Genomic DNA, 19,062 nt, shown 5'->3' with positions numbered 1-19,062 from the left:
ATCTGAGCTTCCAGCAAGCTATAATCACCGGTCACACATCACCATAAATACAGTAAGTAAGTTTGAAATATTCCAAGAATTACTAAAACGTGATAGAGAGTCTCAAAGTGAGCAAATGCTGTTGGAAAAATGGCACCAATTGACTTGCTCGATGCAGGGTTGCCACAGACCTTCAGTTTGTTTAAAAAAATAGAAAACAAAATGAAAAACCCAGTATCTGCAAAGTGCAGTGAGACAAGATATGCCTGTAGCGGATACCGAAGTATCTCTTCTCTAGGTGACTGGAGAAATTAATCCCCCTAATACTGAGTGAAGTAAATCTAAAAAATTCCACAGGAAGAGAGGGCTTTTAGAAGCCCTCCAATCCATCCTGGACAGAGTCCCCACTGCCCTGGGAAAGTTACACCACAAGGCGAGGCAGGCCTGCGGGGATGTCCCCCCCTCGGAGAGGGCAGCACTTCTGTGGGGTAATCCCTTCCTCTGCACTCACACCAAGGCCTCTAGACAGTGCTATGCAGGTAGAGCGAATGCCACCCAGGAGGCCAGGCTAGTCAGTTACAGTGGATCAACAGCGCGGTGCCCAAGCACACCTCTTTCCACCGCTGTCCGGCCAATCTGCTTGTCCCGTGAGGCATGCGATCCTCTCCCTCCCCGCCCCCGCCCCGATAACTTTCTCCCAGCTTCCATGTTAGGGGTCACATTTGAGCAGGGAGAGTCTCAGCCAGGAGAAAAGTTCTTCAGATTGCGCGGGGAGCCCGGCCCAGGTGAGGTTACCTCACAGACACCACACCGTCGGCGTTTGAAGGCGTTCTCCTTGTCTTCTCGGTCATCCTTTTCGATTTGCTCTGCGAAGAAAGTGTCAAAGATCTGGTAGACCAGCTTGGTAGTGGTGGCTTTAGTGGGGCCTTTGTCCTTCTCTTTGGCAGAATGCCCGATGGTCTGACGTCTTTCAGCTCGCCTGGGACAGAGGTTTCCATCGTGTTAGCAGGCTGGGGAGGAGTGCACAGGACACTCTACCTTCTCTGGTCTCCGGTCTTCAGTTTTATGCCGGCTGCGTCCTTACCTTTTTCCTAGGGTGACCCCAGCCAACTTGATCAGGTCCCTCATGCAGGGGGTCAGAAAGATGGGCTGCTCGTCACTGTCCCCAGCCTCATCATAACTCTCTACTTGTTCTACCACAAACTGGGCGTGCCGAAGGAGAGAATCCTCTGTGAATCGATTCAGGTTGAGCACAGAAGGAGGAACAGTGGTCTTTAAGAAAAAGATCAGAAGTTTCTCTTAGGCTTAAGAAAAACCGTTCTAATCAAACTGAAAAGCGGTTTCTGATTTTAGACAGGAGTTTTCTAGCAACATCTGTGCCGCATGTAAATAGGCATGAATCTCGGGTTGTGGAGACCCTGAGCCCCTCACCTCGATCTTATTGATCAAGTCTTCATAGGTGGAGTCTGGGTTGCTCTGCAGGAACTCAACCACAATCTTACTTATGTAGATCTTCTCCTGCATCACACTAAACAGCGGCGCGTACTCTGGGTTGGGATCCATCAGAATGTATTCGGCAAAAGCTGAAGTAAACCGCAATTTTAAAAAGTGGTCTGAATCTGATGGCAGCTATGATGGCCAAAGGGCAGGGATGAGTCTACGAAGACTATGGGATAGTCTAAAAGTCATTCCATATGCACAAGTCAACAAAACACAAAGGACATTCGGAGTTAACCCATTCAGAAGTGGCCTAAGACAGCTAGGGAACGGAGGCGCCTGGCTGGCTCAGTCGGTGGAACATGGGACTCTTGATCTCAGGGTTTTGAGTTCGAGCCCCACACTGGGTGCAAATATTACTTAAATAAAATCTTAAAGAAGGCAGCTAAAGGGGCACTTGGCTGGCTCAACCAGTGGAGCACATGACTTGTGATCTCAGGGTCAGGAGTTTGAGCCCCACACTGTGTGTCAGATAAACAAAAATTTTAAAAAAGGAAGAAGACAGCTAGAGAATGGGAGACTGGCCAAGTGGCCTTATTTGGGCTCCTCTCGTTTTTGGAATTCAGTCGGAGTTTGAGCTGTAAGAATAGGACTGGCACTTCTAACTGGAGGGCCAGCTGTAACCCCTACAAAAAAGTCATCCTGATGGTTTCGTAATGGAAACCATCCCAATGACATGGTTCCCAAATAGTCACAAGTTAGTCACGTGCCATTCACGAGAGGCTGAAACATCCCACCCAAGCCCAACCAAGCCCAGGGGAGGACAGGAACAAGGGCCCCTTTCCGATTCCATCACGGTCCACAACTGGCCACACACTTACAGGTGCTGAAGCCAATGAGCGCCTTTTCACCTCCATCAAAGCCAGTGATCCACCATTCATTTATGGGGCCAAGATTTTTGCCATTAACACCACCTAGGAAAAAGAAAGTGTCCTGAAAAGAAATGGACTAAGAACTAGGACTCCTATCAAACCCCAGAAGGGCCAGTGGCACTCTGAGTGCCCCCGAGGTGACTTCTCTTGTCAGCCAAACTGGGCAGTCCTCAGAGCCACCAGAGCGAGTTTGCTAATAGCTGTTCACAGCACAGTCTCAAGCCCTAACTTTAAGGGACAGTCGTTCCAACTGAATAGTGCTTTGCAGGTAAGCTTTGTTTTTAAGATCTCTGCCCAAACATTACCTGGAACGTTCCACTGACCTTCAAGAGACGGGTCATCATCGTAGATTGGTTTTGCTGAACCGGAAAAGAAGAGCTCAACGTTCTTTTCAATGAGACCAGTGTCGATCGGGCACAGGTGACCACGCTTACAGTACACGCTAGACAGGCGACAGAGAGCAGTTACCAGCCGACCAGTGAAGGCAGGCAGAAGTGCACAATCAAGCTCAGACCCAAGGTGACGAGACCGCGTGCAAGTCCTAGACGCTTAACCTTCTCGGCTGTCAGAACACTTCATTGGCACAGTGTCCTCACCCAGTTTCTACCCAATTCTCCCACCTATGCATCAAGAGGATCTTGATGTCTGCAGACCTAGGCATCTACAAAGGTGACACCAAGAAGTCAGGGAGTCTTACAGTGGGGTGACAGGAAACCTCACAAGGGATCAACGCACTACTACGTCTTCCCTCAGCACACTGCTATCGGACAAGCACTGGCTTCTCAGACACATGCTGCTTACGGCTGTGGCCACCACCTCGATGTAGCTCCAAAATGCTTTCACTGCCCACAAAGAAAACCTTCTCTCCATTAAACAGTCACTACTTCCTATTCCATCCCCGCCCCTGGCAATCCCCACTCTGCTTTCTCTGCATTTACGCATTCAGTGTTTCATACATGCTTAATGGCATAGGAACTTCACCTTAATAAGAAGCACAGTAAGACCTATTACCTAACAGCATGAAAACAGATGTAAAGATATGGGAAGGACACACTTCCACCTCATTTGGAGGGTTAAATCTGGAGTTTGAGGGCATCCATCCACAGTCCTACCACCCAAACGTCAAACTTCAGAAGAACATGAAATCAGGGTGTGTATGTGTGTGTCGGGGGTGGGGGGTCTTTCTGCTTATGGAACCGCTCGTGTTGGCCCCAAAGAGCACCTTCCGGGCAAGAAGTACCATCCCGTGGTGCAAAGGCCCAGGCGGGTGACACAGAATCCGCAGGTCTTGAGAGCACCACCCCCCATCACACTCCCACAGCCTAGGCCCTTGGAAGCCAGAAATCCTCATCCTGAAACCGCACAGAACTTCAGGAATGCAAACACGAACACCCTGAACTGAAACCCCCACCATGTGCCAGGCATGGTGGACAGACACGAACATCCTGAATTGAAACCCCTACTACGTGTCAGGTATGGTAGATAGACACGGGTCATCTCTCTGCCCTCGGGACGTAAGTCCAGTGGGAAAGACGGACACATAGCCAGGGAGGGGAGGATATGGAGGACCCACAGAAGGGGAAGATACAGTGCCCAGCCTGGCAAGCTATCCACGACGACAGGGAGAAGTTCTAAGTCCTAGGCAGAGGCAGGACCCACTAGTTCACAAAATGGACCCTGCCCAAGACTGCTTTCACCTGCCACTTTCAGCCCAAGTACCAGAGGTAAACAGAGGCCCTAAATAACTCCGGCAGTCCGGCTACAATGACACTATCCCTGCGAAGCGTGTCCTTAGTGCCGCCTCCCCACCCTACGGGAAAGGGTCTACAGCAGACCCTCTCTCAAGGAGGAAGCCAAGAGACCCCCAAGCTCTGACATTCCTGACTACAGCAGCCCGGGCTCCAGCTGCTGCTCCTCTCCCGAGCCTCTGTCCTGAGACACGCAACAGGGCGGCACGAGGGCATGAGCATCAGCCGCATCAACACAGTAGATTTCACTTGCACCACCAGGCAGAGGTTGGGCCGGGCCCTGGGGGTCACTGGTAGGTGGACAGCATCTCGACACAGAGCAGGATCCTGACGGTGTTCGAGAGGGGGATACAGCCAACCACCAACCACAGGGAGTATGAAATGTGCTGCAGAAGAAACACGCTGGGGATCTTGTCTCGGGGCAAGAGAACCCCTAACCTGCTGTAGGGCAGGGGTGTTAGGAAAGTGATGCCCACAACAGGTATGGTAGAGGAGATCCACCCCACATTTTCCTCAGGGAGGGAAAAAGCACCTGCTAAAGCAGGTGAAAGAAACAGTGGACGCGTCCTGGAGCCGAGCCATTCCCCACAAAGAAATAAAGTGGAGCCTCAGAGTAACTGCAGCCCCAGCGAGGAGCAGAATGGAGCACAGGGTGCAGAACACGGGACTGCGTACTCACAGGCTTGTTTGAGCCTTGCCAAAGGCGCAGTCCAGACGCCAGGACCTTCACTCCAGAACCTCAAGGGCCACTGCCACAGCCTGTGCAGCCCTGCTTGGTCTAGCCCCCTCCCGGGCCCTCTGCTCCCGCAACTCTGGCCACACCAGCCTCATCACTGAGTCCTGCGCAGCCAACAGGAGCCCACCTCGGGGTCTCTGTACCTGCTGTTCCCTCCAGCTGGGGTGTCCTTCCCCAGCTGTCCCCTCGACTTACGCTCTATGCCACGAAGGGTTCTGCTCGAGTCACTTCCCCTCTGTCCCAAACACACTCTCCCAGCCCCTCTCTGCTCACCATGCCTTTCACATGTGCCGCCGTTACTACCACCTGACACGCAGAACTTAGCTTCTGCCCCCAGGAAAGCAGGGACCCACGGTGTTGTACCCATAACACCTAAGTCAGTACCGACCTAGCACACGGTTGGCCCTCATCTGGATGAAAGAGCTTCAGGATGCGTACAGACTGAAGATTAGACATGTACGGTTTTAACAACCCACACGGCGGAGATCTACTACACTCCCACCATCTTTGGGGCTCTGGTCCAGGAGGCGTTAGCAACTTGAGAAAGGCTACGGGTCAAACGCTAAAGAACCTCACGAGGACATCAAGAACTTCGGCGCCTTCAGGAAAGTGCTCTATTACAATGAGGCAGAAGCGTATGCGTTACCTAAAGCAGGTCAGTTTGTGTTGGGGAAGGGCCTCATAACTCTCGAAGCCAGACTCGTTGGCATCGAAGATGGAGAGTCTCTCGTTCGTCAACAGCTGTGGCTCATCCACCTGAGAGACAGCGACCGTTAGGCTGAGGCAGAGGCAGGAAAGAGAAGGCTGGAAGTAGACCCGGAACTTACTGCGTCGGGGGGATGCTGTTCGTACTTCAGCTCGGCATCGTCCAGGTACTGTCCACACTGAACACACCGCAGAGGATTGGGCTGGGGGCACGAACACAAACAGCACTCAGAGGGCCGGCTCTGGGCAACCCCACACGCGCCACAGCGCCCGTTTTACTCCCAGTTGTGGGTTTACCTTGGAGGACACCACGGTTTTGGTTCGAGCCATTTTTTTCTCCGTTCTGAGAATAAAGCAGAACATAGTTTGTGTGTTTTTAATCCTATAGGAACGTGTGAGAAGCTACCCAAGTTACACCTAATCTACTGACACAGGTGAGCACCAGCTGCTGCCTTGGAGGGAGAAGTGCCAGGTCCTCGGTGTCTCCGTACCACAAGGAGGGGACCTGGCTCACGCAGAATTGGAGCGTTTGGGTCCTGAGCTCACAGACTCCATAAGAAACAAAGCTAAGCTAAGGCTGCTCTAGCAATTCATTAAAACCCCTTCATCTTTTTTTCTAGAAGGAGAATCTTAATATGATCCGCTTTGTACCAAGACAACAATAAGTGCTTACGGTTCTTTGGACGTAGTTTTGCGTCTCTTCTCTTCCTAAATGGAGAGAAAAAAAGAGGGTACAAAAGTATTTTACAGCTGGACAATGCTCCAGAATTTCATTTTTTACATTTTTTAAATATTTATTTATTTATTTATTTATTTTTAATTTTTTTTTTTTTTTCAACGCTTTTTATTTATTTTTGGGACAGAGAGAGACAGAGCATGAACGGGGGAGGGGCAGAGAGAGAGGGAGACACAGAATCGGAAACAGGCTCCAGGCTCCGAGCCATCAGCCCAGAGCCTGACGCGGGGCTCGAACTCACGGACCGCGAGATCGTGACCTGGCTGAAGTCGGACGCTTAACCGACTGCGCCACCCAGGCGCCCCAATATTTATTTATTTTTGAGAGAGAGAGAGAGAGAGAGAGAGAGAGAGAGAGAGAGACCGAGCGTGAGCAAGGGAGGGGCAGAGAAGGAGACACAGAATCCGAAGCAGGCTCCAGGCTCTAAGCTGTCAGCACAGAGCCTGACACGGGGCTCGAACTCACGGACCACGAGATCATGACCTGAGCCGAAGTCAGATGCTTAACTGACTGAGTCACCCAGGCGCACCAATGCTCCACAATTTTATATACACAGTTATCACAAAACCTAGTCAGAGGCAGAGAGGAAGAGAGTCAAAGGACCAGTGAGGTCCAAGCCATCTCCAGTGTCTAGAGTCTTCTCTTCAAAATTCTTATAACTAAAGACTTCCTTAAGAGACTCCTAACAAAAACCATTAAAAAAAAAAAAAAAAAAGCTTAGCTTACCCGTACCAGCAGTACCTCAAGGCAAATAAACAACTGATGAGGGGTCTATGGACTGAATTAAGTCCCTCTAAAGTTCACGTTGAAGCCCTAACCCCGAATGTGGCTGTATTTGGAGAAGAGGCTTTTAAGGAGGTGACCAAGGTTCTAAGGGTGGCCCTAATCCAACAGGGCTGGTGTCCTCTTCAGAAGGGGAAGGGACACCAGGCTCCCTCTTCTCCCTCCACACTCACACAGGAAAGAGCCTGGGAGGACGCAGTGAGAAGGCAGCCGTCAGCAAGCCAGGAAGAAAGGCCTCACCAGGAACTAACCCTGGCGGCACTCTGATCTTGGACTCTGAGTCTCCAGAACTGTGGAAAAATAAACGTCTGTTGTTTAAACCACCCAGAGTGCACCACTGGATTAGTCTGCCATTAAAAAAAGAGGAAACTTCTTTCTAGGGTTATGTTCGGCGAATGAAGGAATGAGAGAACTGTGGACTACCACCACTTTGCAGCTCCCAGTGAAACAGATTTAAGCAATGACTGTTACAAACATTAGGTGAGAAGCAGAGAGACGCTTTACAATGGATGGATCAGTCTTAACACCACAAATAGACAACTGTGCCTTCCGGTGTGACATGACAGGAAGCACCTGGCACCCCCTCAGAGTCCACTGGGCAACAAAGGACCTGCATCTGGTCGAGCCCCCGGACCTAACCATCAGTCTGCAGGAGATAGGGCTGGAGAGAGGTTTAACTCGAGGGGGGTGCAAGCAAAACACCAGGACCCAGAAACTCTATGGGGAAGCCGGTTCCCTTCATAAATTGCAAGGCAGATGAGGGGGTAAGACTCTGGAGGAGACAGGACAAACAGAAACCAAATTCACTGTATAGGCCTTGTTTGGGTCCCGATTCAGAGTCCCCGTTGTTTCTTTTTTCTAGGCAGGGAAATCTGAACAGGCTAGACCTTGACATTGTATTAATGATGACCTTGTGGGGATATTTAAGAAGAGAGTCCTTTCACAGGAAGTTCTCGTGTAACTGTCTCAGTAACGTCAGGGATTTGTTCAGCATCACCCAGGGGTGAGGGAGGCTGGGAGAACAGGCAGGGACCGACTCAAACACCTGGCCATGAGCGGAGAGCCGCTGCAGGCCGATGAGAACACGAGGCCCCCTGCCCTATTCGGCCTACTTCGGGGTACGCTCAGATGTCTCCGGAAGCAAAAGTTTGCTTAAAAAAAAAAAGTCACTTTGGGATGTAGGAAACAAAGGGTTAAAAAACAAGAGCTTACCTTTTCATCCTCATCTTTGTCTTCAGAAACTTGTGGTTTTACTCTTTCAGGTTCTTTTTCTTCAGGTCTCCGTTTGGCAGCTCTGTTAGGTAAATAAACATATGCCAGATCTTTGCTCCGAATAACCCTATTGCCAACTCACATCGAAAACAAAAACTAATGCCTCCATACTGAAAAGCAAAATATTCAGAATATATCTGGGTAAGATTCTTCCTTCCAAGCCCCTTGTCACGGTGGCTCTAAAAGGAGCACTGATAAGTTGTCTGAACTCCAAAAGCAGCCCCCATGACCCCTCCAACGCGGGCCGAGCGAGAAGTGCCGGGAGGGAAGGGACCCACAAGACGTGCAGGGGTGGCACGGCCACCCAAGTGGCAGAGGAGGCCCAGCTTAATTTCTTATCCAACCCCGCCCGAGCGGATCCAGTCTTCTGAGCACATCGGCACCTCCGTGTAAACCTCTACATCAGCACCGATCTCTAGAATGGTAATTTCAGTAACGAAAATTACACAAAGCACAGCACAAAGGCACAAGCATTTCAACCACTTACAGATCTTTGGGTTGACTTCTGGGTCTCCTTTCATCCTGCGAGGGTGAAACAGGGGTGGAGAGAGACAGAGGGGAAAAGTTAGTTTCTGAGAAAAGAGCAAGACCAAACTGAAAGTACCCATTAATGATCACAGCGCCGTGAAGCTGGAGAACAGGAAATCTACACAGGCCTACAGGGCACAGAGGAGACTTCACATTTTAACTCCATTCCCTAACCCCCTACAAGCAAGAGTTGGCCAGGACTGGGCAGGCGGTTTCTATAAAGAGCCAGAAAACATTCTCAGATTTTGTAAGGCTCGTGGTCTGTGTCACAAGTACTCAATCCCACCATTATAACATAAAAGCAACCAGAGAAAACACAGAAGTGAAAAGGCACGACTGTGTTCCAAAAAAACTTATAAAAATGGGCAAAGGGCCAGATTTGGGCCATAATTTGCCAATTCTGTCCCAGAAAACCTCATTGTAAAAGGGATTATACCCATGTACCTTAAGTTGGCCAAATGCCTATACTTCCATTTGTCATCTGGTCAGAGGTGAAGATGTCATATAGAAAGGTATCGGGACAGCAGGAAAAACAAGGACAAAACTTAGCAATCTAGCATGGAAAATTAAGAAATAAAAGAATTCCCAACTCCGTCACCAACTCCTTGTTATATATAAACAATCTAGTGTCTTCTGAGCTTAAATAACTTTCTGATAAATTTATTGAGCTTATCTTCATAGATTAACAAGTCTGTTAGGTTTATTAAAATAGGAGAGCCGGGGCGCCTGGGTGGCTCAGTCAGTTGGGCGTCCGACTTCGGCTCAGGTCATGATCTCACGGTCTGTGAGCTCGAGCCCCGCGTCGGGCTCTGTGCTGACAGCTCAGAGCCTGGAGCCTGTTTCCGATTCTGTGTTTCCCTCTCTCTCTGCCCCTCCCCTGCTCATGCTCTGTCTCTGTCTCAAAAATAAATAAACGTAAAAAAAAAAAAAAAAAAAAAGAGGAGAGCCAACGATATTAGAAAGGGTCAAATGTTTGATCCTTCCATCTCTTTCTACCATGAGGCAAGAGCTCCCGCCAGTTTCTGTCTGCAGAGAATGGGCAGTCTGACACCATCACTAGGATCTCTGTAGGGGGCCTGGCAGGGATTCCAGGCAAGTGCCGACAGCAAGATAAGCAGTATCTGGACAGAAAAGGTGAGAGACAGTTCAGATGGCAGAGCATGCTGGAGGCGACACCAAAAGGGTCAAACGCCACGGAACAAGAACGGATGCCTGTCGCCAGCCAGGTCAGAAGTAAGGAAGTGCGTGACCCAGCAAGTCCGTGACCATGGGCTCCACCATCTAAATCTCAAGAGACAGAAAAACCAGACGACCCTGGGATTATCCCAGTTGGACTTCTCTTAGACAGGGACCACACGGCTCATAGAGCTGGGGAGTCCCGTGCTGCGGCCCCCCAGTGCACGAACCTCCCCTCCCTGGAGTTCAGTCAGCGGGACCGCCCTGCAGATGACCTTGCCATCCTGCACTTGTACGAAGGCCCAGCCCCACTCCATGCATAAAGTTGCAGAGTTTAAGTATGTTCACTTAGCTGAACGGGGGAGGCTGGCAGGACGGGGAGACCTAGACTCGGAACTTAGGAGGCTGGCAGAGCAACACAGGTGTGGCTGGCGCGTCCGAGGGGAGGATCAAGTGCAGCCAGACGCGCACACACCCTCGTCAAGGTGCACACAGGCCCTGTCCACCGTTACAGGGAAGCAGACCACTGTACACACAGACACGAGACAACCACCAACCCCCATGAGGGGGATTAGGGAACTTTCCCAGAGTCGCCCCGTGGGGAGGTAGGGCTGGATTTGAACCCTGAGCCCTGCCCCACACCATGTGTCCCGACCAAATGGGAATAGAAGAAAAGTGGAATTTAAGAAGCAAAGATTCAGTCTTTACCCTCTCGTCTCCTTCATCCGTTTCAGCCTGCGCTCCTGTTCTTCCTTCTCGGTCCAGCTCCTCCTTCGACTTCAGTTTAGGTGTTCTGTCACACAAAACCAGACGCATCCACGCAATCAGGTCGGGGAGGCGGACACCACTGCAAGCACCCCCAGTGATGGCTTACAGTCTCCTCCCCGGACCCAGAGCATGGACTGCCTTTCCCAGCTGAAGGGCAAGTCTTCCCTATAGGAAGCCCGAAAGCCATTTATTACTTCAGAACTTATGATCTTCAGAGATGCCATCAACATTTCATATAAATGAAACAAACAGCTTAAATGAACAGTTTAAAACAAAATAACCTCCCCCCCCCCCCCCCCCCACACACACACACAAATAGGACTCCATCGATTTCCTGTAACCTGATGGGAATTCTGCCCACAGAGGCAGAAGGCAAGTGTCTGGGCCAGAGGTGGACCCCGTGTGGGTTCACGACAGCCGGTCGGATGTGTGACCTGCATCAGTAACCGTGGAAAGCCGACTAGCCACACGGGATCTTCACTTCACGGGCTCTGCCCCTCCGTTTGGGTGCTCTGCCCACCCCTAGACACAGGCCCGGTCTCGACATTTCCTCCAGCCAACTGGATGCCAACAGAGACTTGAAGTGCTCTTGACTTCTGCCCTCACACTCCGCCACCGCCACAAAAGCACGCCCGGGCTGGCCAGGTCGTCCCCATCATCTCCACCAAGCCTGGCCAAGATCAGTCAACAGACACCAGGAGGCAGACTTGCAAACTCAGTAAATGAGGTCTTAAGCCACTGAGCTTCAGCAACCATAATTACCCGGCATCCTCACAGCCAACGGGGGAGGAACGCAGCAGCTCATTTGATGCCCTTTCTCACCACCTCACAAACTACGTGTTGAATGACCACCACTGAGGAAGGGCCTCGGGTCAAGATCAGCTGAGCTCAGCCTTCACTCCGGTACTCCGACCTTCCCCAAGTGGAACCACCCACACACATAGAACTTAAGTACCTAATGCTCTGCCTAACCCGTTATTTTTACCAGAACGCTTATTTTAGCGATTTTCACACTAGGAAGTACAAAGGCATGTTAACTATACTTACGGTTCTTTGGTTTGACTTCTGAGCCTCTTTTCTTCCTAAGAAGGGGGTAAAAAAGAAACTAGTTAATTTTCCCCCATGCCCTGATCTTTCCATTGTTCTATGGAAACAATACCTAAACTGATCCTACAGTCTAGCTGGTGGGAGTAAATACGATCTATCTTCAAGATAGCAAGGTTTTTTGTTTTTTGGGTTTTTTTTTTTTGGGGGGGTGTGGTAAGTAAGCAGGAAGTTGCAGGATCTAAGAGTTCTGTAATCTAAGTGCTTTGCCCCCAAACCCCTCTATCACACGTCATGAGTACGTGTGGACGACCTCACGGACAACTGGCTAACAGAACTAGGAATCTATAATAAAAGCATGAAACGGGATGGCCCACTCTCAACAAGTGCTCCGCCTCAAACACTGATGACGATCGTTCTGAACCCAAGTTTAAAAGAGCTAAACACACCTTTGTGGAAAAGGTCCCGAGTGAATTCAGCCTCAAACTCCACATTTTGTGAAGAGACCACAAGGGTTAGTGATGTCAAGAGAAGAAACACACTGAAGACCCATCTACTGCAAGAAGAGGTACTGGGAGTCTGACCACAGGCAAGGAATTTCAATCCTGCCCAACGTGCCCTGAGGGTAGTTGAGCAAGCCCACTAGAACTGCCTGTTCCCAAATGAGCTGGAGTATAACTGCTATCTTACTAGTATCAGGGTAGGAGAGGTGATCGATTAAAGGCTAGCTTTATACCAAATGGTTCTTCAAGAATGGTCACTCAGTTGATCCCCAACTAGAGCAATAACAGACACCCATCCTTTACCCTCCATTCAAGTTTGTAAGAAACTTCTAGATATTTTGAGAGAGAGAGAGAGAGAGAGAGAAAGAGAGAGAGAGAGAGAGAGGCACATGCATGAGGGGGAGGGACAGAGAGAGAGGGAGAGAATCTTCAGCAAGCTCCATGCTCAGCACAGAGCCCAACTTGGGGTTCAGTCTCATGAACCATGAGATCATGACCTGAGCCGAATTCAGGAGTCAGACACTGAACCACCTGAACCAGCCAGACGCCCCAAAACAGGACCCAATGTTGCCCTGTTGCCAGTGGCTGCCCAACGTTAGCCCTTCTGTCATATAGGACAACACTGTCCAATGGTAAGCTTCCCATTATCAAACCCCCATTCCCTCCCCTATCCTCTCCTCGAGGGGGTTCAGGTGGCACATCGGTCTTTCACAGAACCTTAAATTCGGATTGTACAAAGAAACTGGAGGTCTGAGGAAGACCTGGGGAGATCTGGTCTGATCGCCATGCAGAATGCAACTTTAGGGCCACCTGGGTGACTCGGTTGGCTGAGTGGCTGATTCTTGATTTCAGGTCAGGTCATAATCTCACAGCTGGGGAGATCAAGCCCCACGTGGGCTCTGTGCTGACAGCGTGGAACCTGACTGGGATTCTCTCTCTGCCCCTCCCCTGCTCGCATGCTTGCTCTCTTTCAAAATAAATAAACTTAAAAAAAAAAAAAAAAAAAGAATGCAACTTTATATCTGGATGATGCTATAGAATTTCAGCACCCCTTGTGTTTGAAAGTCAGATTCCCACAAAGACTTGGTGAGCAAGGGAAGCAGATGGGCAGGGGCACAGACTGAAGTTCTGTCACTGATGGAATAGCAGAAGGTCCAGCTGCTCCCCAAGCCTAACGCAGTGTCCTTATCACGAAAGCCACACAACCCCCCTTCTGGGTAGAGAATCACAGAAAAAGAAGTCTGAAAAGCATTTTGACTAAAGTCAAGGTCATTTTGATCAGGAGAGAAAGTCCTTTTGTTCCTACATGTGGCCCCCCTCCCAGTGACCCCCTTCCTGAAACCGAACAGGGACTCCAAGTAAAGTACAATGGACAAACTCGGATGTGACCAGGCTTTACTTTTTCGTCTCTTTCCTCCTCTTCTTCCATGTGTGTTCCAGGTCCTACTCTCTCCGGTTCTTCTGCAGGGAGCGGTCTAGCAACTCTGTCAAGCAAAGTAACACACACCCCAAGGGTGACTTTCCCCAACCCCTCCCCTGCCAGCAGTTTTCCTAAGGTCCTCCTCTTCCTACCCCAGAGAGCAATCTCCATCTCAGAGGCCCTGAAAGGCACATACTACTTTAATATTTAATCAGACCTTTAAATCTGGTTCTGACAACGGCCGGTTCCCCTCAATTCATTCTTTGCAATGAGAATTCTACATGAATTAAAGGCTAATAATCTGACCCCAAATTCAGCATTCTTGAGCCATCTATGGTCGCCATGGCAACTCACAAGAAAGCTCTTTAAAACTTTGCAGAAAAGTAATTTCGGTAATGAAGATTGCACATTGTACAGAACAGGTATATTAATCGTTCTTACTGTTCTCTGGATGTAACTCTCCGCCTCTTTTCCTCCTGTGTGGAGAGAAGGAAGACAAGAACGTTCATTTCAAAGAAGATCAACATGAAAAGCATGAGTGACAGTATTAAATACATTTGGCACAGTTAAAAATGGGGGCGGGGGGGCTGGGTTTAAGGGAAAGATCTGGGTAATAAGCATCAGTCTGGTAGTGCCGTCCCACTACCCTCAAAACGAAGGAGGCCCAGGAGTTGGCCCAGCACAGGCCCGCGTACCAGAGGTTTCCAGTGACGCTCTATAAAAGAATCAAAGATCCTCCACCCCCGGTCAGGAAGTCTTTAGTATTAGGAAAAAACAAAATAGTAATTTGGGATTCACAGCAGGAAGTGAGGACACTAGCTCTTCCCGGACGAACACCCTGGTGTACCATTTCACACTGTCTGCCGTCTCCAGGGTATCTACGTGTATTTAAGAGGGATAGATATATTGCAGTGACGAAACAGATCTGGATCCTGTTTGGGGTAGAGGTTACAAGACTCCATACACGTGAGTGCATATACACACATGCGAAAACTGGTAAAATGTGAATAAAGTCTAGATTGTACAGCGAGGTCACTTTCCTGGTTTTGCTGAGGTATTACAGTTCTAGATGTTACCACTGGAGAAATTTAGGGAAGTACACAGAACCTTGTTGTATTCTATTATAGGCAACACATACACAAACATCTGTGGTATATGTAGGTGCGTAGATGGAAAATTCTGCCTCCAGGCTGCCTTCAGACTGGATCTACACCAGCTCTTCCCTGAGTCTCCAGCCTGTTGGCCTGTCCTGCATGCTTTAGTCTTGCCAGCCTTAACCGCAGGAGCCAAGTTTAAAATTAATCTTACACATACATCTTGTCTCTCTAGAGAACTCTAATGGTAGATTTCATACTAAGTCTCTTTCTCGCTCTCTCTCAGACAACATAGAGGAAACTGATAAATCCTTGCCTCTTCCCCGCTCTGGACGGTCAGGAGGAAGGGAGATCTATGCACCAAACATCCTTTTATACTATTTAGAAGTTTTACTAAATGCATGTAATACCCATTTTTAAAACATAATAAGTTCTCGTAACTTTAAATGGACTAAAAAAGATGATCCCTGTATGAGGACTTATGTGACAAAACTATCTGACACTGCTGGCTGGATACACCAAGTCTTATCTAGCATATTGCGACAATGTTTTTACAAGCCTTCATAAACAAAGCCTCCCAGGCCTCACACAAACTGCCAGTGAAATGGTAGGTTTCTTGAAAAGCCAGATGAAAAGGGTACACAAGCCTTCTAAAAGGTTAGGGTGCAAGAAACCACTCTAAAACAGGTGCATGTGGAAGAGAGCTATTGATATTACAAGAGCAAGCCTGTTTTGTCTGGAATGCTTTCTCCTAAGAGACAAGAGACTTGGCCACTGATCTGAACACATGGTTCCCTCTGTGCCTCAGTTTCCCACTTAAAAGCAGGTAACCTAAACTTAACTATAGACATCAGAATAAAGGTCATGGACAGTAACATGTGGTTTCTTTTTTTTTTTTTTTTTAATTTTTTTTTTTTAATGTTTATTTTATTTTTGAGAGAGAGAGAGAGAGAGAGAGAGAGAGAGAGCATGAACAGGGGAGGGGCAGAGAGAGAGGGAGACACAGAATCCGAAACGGGCTCCAGGCTCCGAGCTGTCAGCACAGAGCCCGATGCGGGGCTCAAACTCGCGGACCGTGAGATCATGACCTGAGCCGAAGTCGGCCGCTTAACCGACTGAGCCACCCAGGTGCCCCTACATGTGGTTTCTAAAAACAGAATCCAAGGGTCTTACAACAGGTTGTCAAGCCTACCTCAAGGAGAGTGGTAGCCCAGTGACACTTGATACCCCTTAGCCCAGTGCTTCTCAGCCAGAGTAATTTTACCCCTTCCCCCAATTTGGAAGTGTCTGACGATGATTTTTGGTGGTGACAACTGAGAGGGGAGAGGGGGATTACTACTGGTACCTAGAGAGTAGAGGTCGGGATGCTGCTACATGCTATAAACCACAGGACCGCCCCACCGCCTCCACAGCAAAGGATTATCTAGCCCCAAAAGTCAGTAATGCCACGGTCGCTCTATCAGTAGCAGTAAGGCATTTACTACCCACACATAAACCTACAGACTTCCCTTCAACGTACATAGCTAATCCTGCAGCAAAATCAAAAAGAAAATTGATGTGCGACCATCTGGTATTATCTAGGTTTGGGCCTCAAGTCACAAGGGAAAGTACCATCACGGACTAACATCTTCTGTATCAAAGACACTTCAGTAAGCCACTGGTTTTCTAACCTATGAGGTCTAAGTAGCATTATTACACTACATATAGCAACTCTAATGCTCTACTGTTAGACAAGTTGGATGTGGAAAAGGAGCTAAGGACGGCAGAAGCAAATGCTTTTTTTTTTTTTTTTAGTTTTTTTTTTTAAATGTTTATTTAAATGTCACGTAATGTTTAAGTTTTATTAAACTTAATAAAGAGACAGAGCATGAATGGGGGAGGGGCAGAGAGAGAGGGAGACACAGAATCGGAAGCAGGCTCCAGGCTCTGAGCCATCAGCCCAGAGCCTGACGCGGGGCTCGAACTCACGAACCGTGAGATCGTGACCTGAGCCGAAGTCGGATGCTCAACCGACTGAGCCACCCAGGCGCCCCAGAAGCAAATGCTTTAAACATGTCACAGCTCGGGGTGCCTGGGTGGCTCGGTCAGTTAAGCACCCGACTCTGGATTTTGGCTCAGGTCATGATCTCAGTTTGTCAGATCGAGCCCCACATTGGGCTCTGCACTGGTAACACAGAGCCTGCTTGGGATTCTCCCTCTCTCCTGCTCTCTACCCCCTCCCTGCTCTCAGTCTCTCAAAATTAATTAATTAATTAATTGATTAAAGTTTTGGGGGCACCTGGATGACTCAGTTGGTTAAGCATCCGACTCTTGAGCCTGGCTCCAGGTCATGATCTCATGGTTTGTGAGTTCAACCTCTGCATCGGGCTCTACGCTGACAGTGCAGAGCCTGCTTGGGATTCCCTCTCCCCCCTCACTCTCTGCCCTCCTTCACTCTCTCTCAAAAATAAACATTTGGGGCACCTAGGTGGCTCACTTGGTTAAGCATCCAACTCTTGGTTTCAGCTCAAGTCATGATCTCATGGTTCATGGATTCAAGCCCCAAGTCAGGCTCCGCAGCAGGCAGCGCCATATCCTGCTTAGGATTCTCTCTCTTTCTCTCTGCTCCTACCCGGCTCACACTTTTTGTCTCTCTCAAAAATAAATAAACTTAAGGAAAATAAGTAGCACCCGGGTGGCTCAGTTGGTTCGGTGTCCAACTCTTGATTTTAGCTAGGGTCGTGGTCTTGTGGTTTGTGAGTTCGAGCCCCGTGTCAGGCTGTTCTGGCAGTGCAGAGCCTGCTTGGAATTCTCTCTATGCCCCTCCCCTGCTCTCGCTCGCTCTCTCTCTCTCTCTCAAAATAAGAAAACTTTAAAAAAAAATACATTTTTTTAAAAAAGCTTTAAAAAATAAACAGGGGCGCCTGGGTTGCTCAGTCGGTTGAGCATCTGACTCTTGGTTTCAGCTCAGGTCATGATCTCACGGTTCCCGGGTTCGAGCCCGCATCAGGCTCTGCGTGGACAGCATGCAGCCTGCTTGGGATTCACTTTCTCCTCTCCATCTCTCTCAAAATAAATAAGCCCAAAGAATAAAATGTCACAGTTGATGGCCAATCTTGTCAGCTAGAGAAGTAAGAAAGCAGACACAGGAAGTAACAGACTCTGAAGTTATGGGGCTGCCTTGTGAGTAGCAGGGGCCTGTGGAGCCCTCAGGCCTAACTGTGACATACTTCATACTACCCAGGTCCAGGGACAGGTCCTAACACCTTCTTGGTCACTTCAAGTCCATTTAGATAGGTCAAGTGTAAAGTCAGGGCTACCGGCAAAATACCAAAGGAAGGCAGAGTGAAGAAACTTGACAATGTCAGCCCTACCTGGTCTTTGTCTTCCTCGATGTGATCATCCGATTTCGCTTTTTCACGCTCTTCCTCAGGTTTCCGTTTGGCAGGGCTGACACAGACAGGAAAGCCGACCGTTAGCTTCACCAGACCCTAGACCTCCACCAGGCATGAGAGGACTTGTATTCCTCCCTACCAAAGGCGGCCTCTTTAAGACAGACTCAGGGCATGGGTGCCTTCTTCCCTCCAAGGAAATGCCCTCACTGCCAGGATATCGAAAGAGGCTTTAACTCTTGAGTGACGGGTTAGAAGCGCACCACTTTGCACACCTAAGAAATCACGGAGCTAGACATTGATCAACAGCTGCTGGCATCACAGAAGAGACATCACATGCCTCTGATGGAAAGACGGCACCATCTGTGAAGAAGTCTCAGAAAATGATAGAGCTGGAATCTGATCCAACTTCTAAACCTAACTACCAGTTTACGAGAAACAAGACAAGGAAGACATTAACCACCAAAGGATGCAGTCAGCGAGACCTAGAAACTCTATTGGACAAGTGAACTAATTTCTTCAAATAAATGGCAAGAAAAAAGGAATCTATAATTTGAAGGGCTTAAAAACAAATCAAGTAAACACAATTTGCCACACACGGGAAAATACAAACACTGGTTACATACTTGATAGTAAGGAATTGTTATGCTTTATAAAGTATGAAAATATTAGAGTTAGTCTTTTTAAAAAGATAAAACATGTTTGCTAAACATTAGTAATTCTAGAAAAATATGAATAAAAGGTTAAAAAAATATTTTATCATCTAGAAATCTACATTTCTGAGATGGGTTTCAAATGACATCTGAGGGGGTGTCTGGGTGGCTCATTCA

At 48.7% G+C, this 19,062-nt stretch overlaps 1 protein-coding gene across 4 annotated transcripts in view; it reads right to left on the bottom strand.

Annotated features, from left to right (window-relative positions):
* DNMT1 (DNA methyltransferase 1) overlaps positions 1 to 19,062 on the bottom strand; it is a 47,905-nt gene that overhangs the window by 16,232 nt on the left and 12,611 nt on the right. For all 4 annotated transcript variants that reach the window (XM_058728084.1, XM_058728087.1, XM_058728085.1 and 1 more), the window contains exons 6-21: positions 18,215 to 18,290; positions 14,209 to 14,243; positions 13,747 to 13,831; positions 11,848 to 11,882; positions 10,741 to 10,825; positions 8,816 to 8,850; positions 8,269 to 8,350; positions 6,211 to 6,245; positions 5,835 to 5,880; positions 5,660 to 5,740; positions 5,479 to 5,588; positions 2,672 to 2,790; positions 2,298 to 2,390; positions 1,411 to 1,562; positions 1,064 to 1,251; positions 775 to 958 (exon numbers count right to left, since the gene is read on the bottom strand). In XM_058728084.1, coding sequence (XP_058584067.1) covers positions 775 to 958; positions 1,064 to 1,251; positions 1,411 to 1,562; positions 2,298 to 2,390; positions 2,672 to 2,790; positions 5,479 to 5,588; positions 5,660 to 5,740; positions 5,835 to 5,880; positions 6,211 to 6,245; positions 8,269 to 8,350; positions 8,816 to 8,850; positions 10,741 to 10,825; positions 11,848 to 11,882; positions 13,747 to 13,831; positions 14,209 to 14,243; positions 18,215 to 18,290 — 1,441 coding nt within the window. The remainder of the gene's footprint in view (positions 1 to 774; positions 959 to 1,063; positions 1,252 to 1,410; positions 1,563 to 2,297; positions 2,391 to 2,671; positions 2,791 to 5,478; positions 5,589 to 5,659; positions 5,741 to 5,834; positions 5,881 to 6,210; positions 6,246 to 8,268; positions 8,351 to 8,815; positions 8,851 to 10,740; positions 10,826 to 11,847; positions 11,883 to 13,746; positions 13,832 to 14,208; positions 14,244 to 18,214; positions 18,291 to 19,062) is intronic.

This window comes from Neofelis nebulosa, chromosome 4, assembly GCF_028018385.1.
Source record: "Neofelis nebulosa isolate mNeoNeb1 chromosome 4, mNeoNeb1.pri, whole genome shotgun sequence".
Classification (NCBI taxonomy): domain Eukaryota; kingdom Metazoa; phylum Chordata; class Mammalia; order Carnivora; family Felidae; genus Neofelis; species Neofelis nebulosa.
The sequence above is the reverse complement of the archived record's forward strand: the minus strand, read 5'-3'. Positions and strand labels throughout refer to the sequence as shown.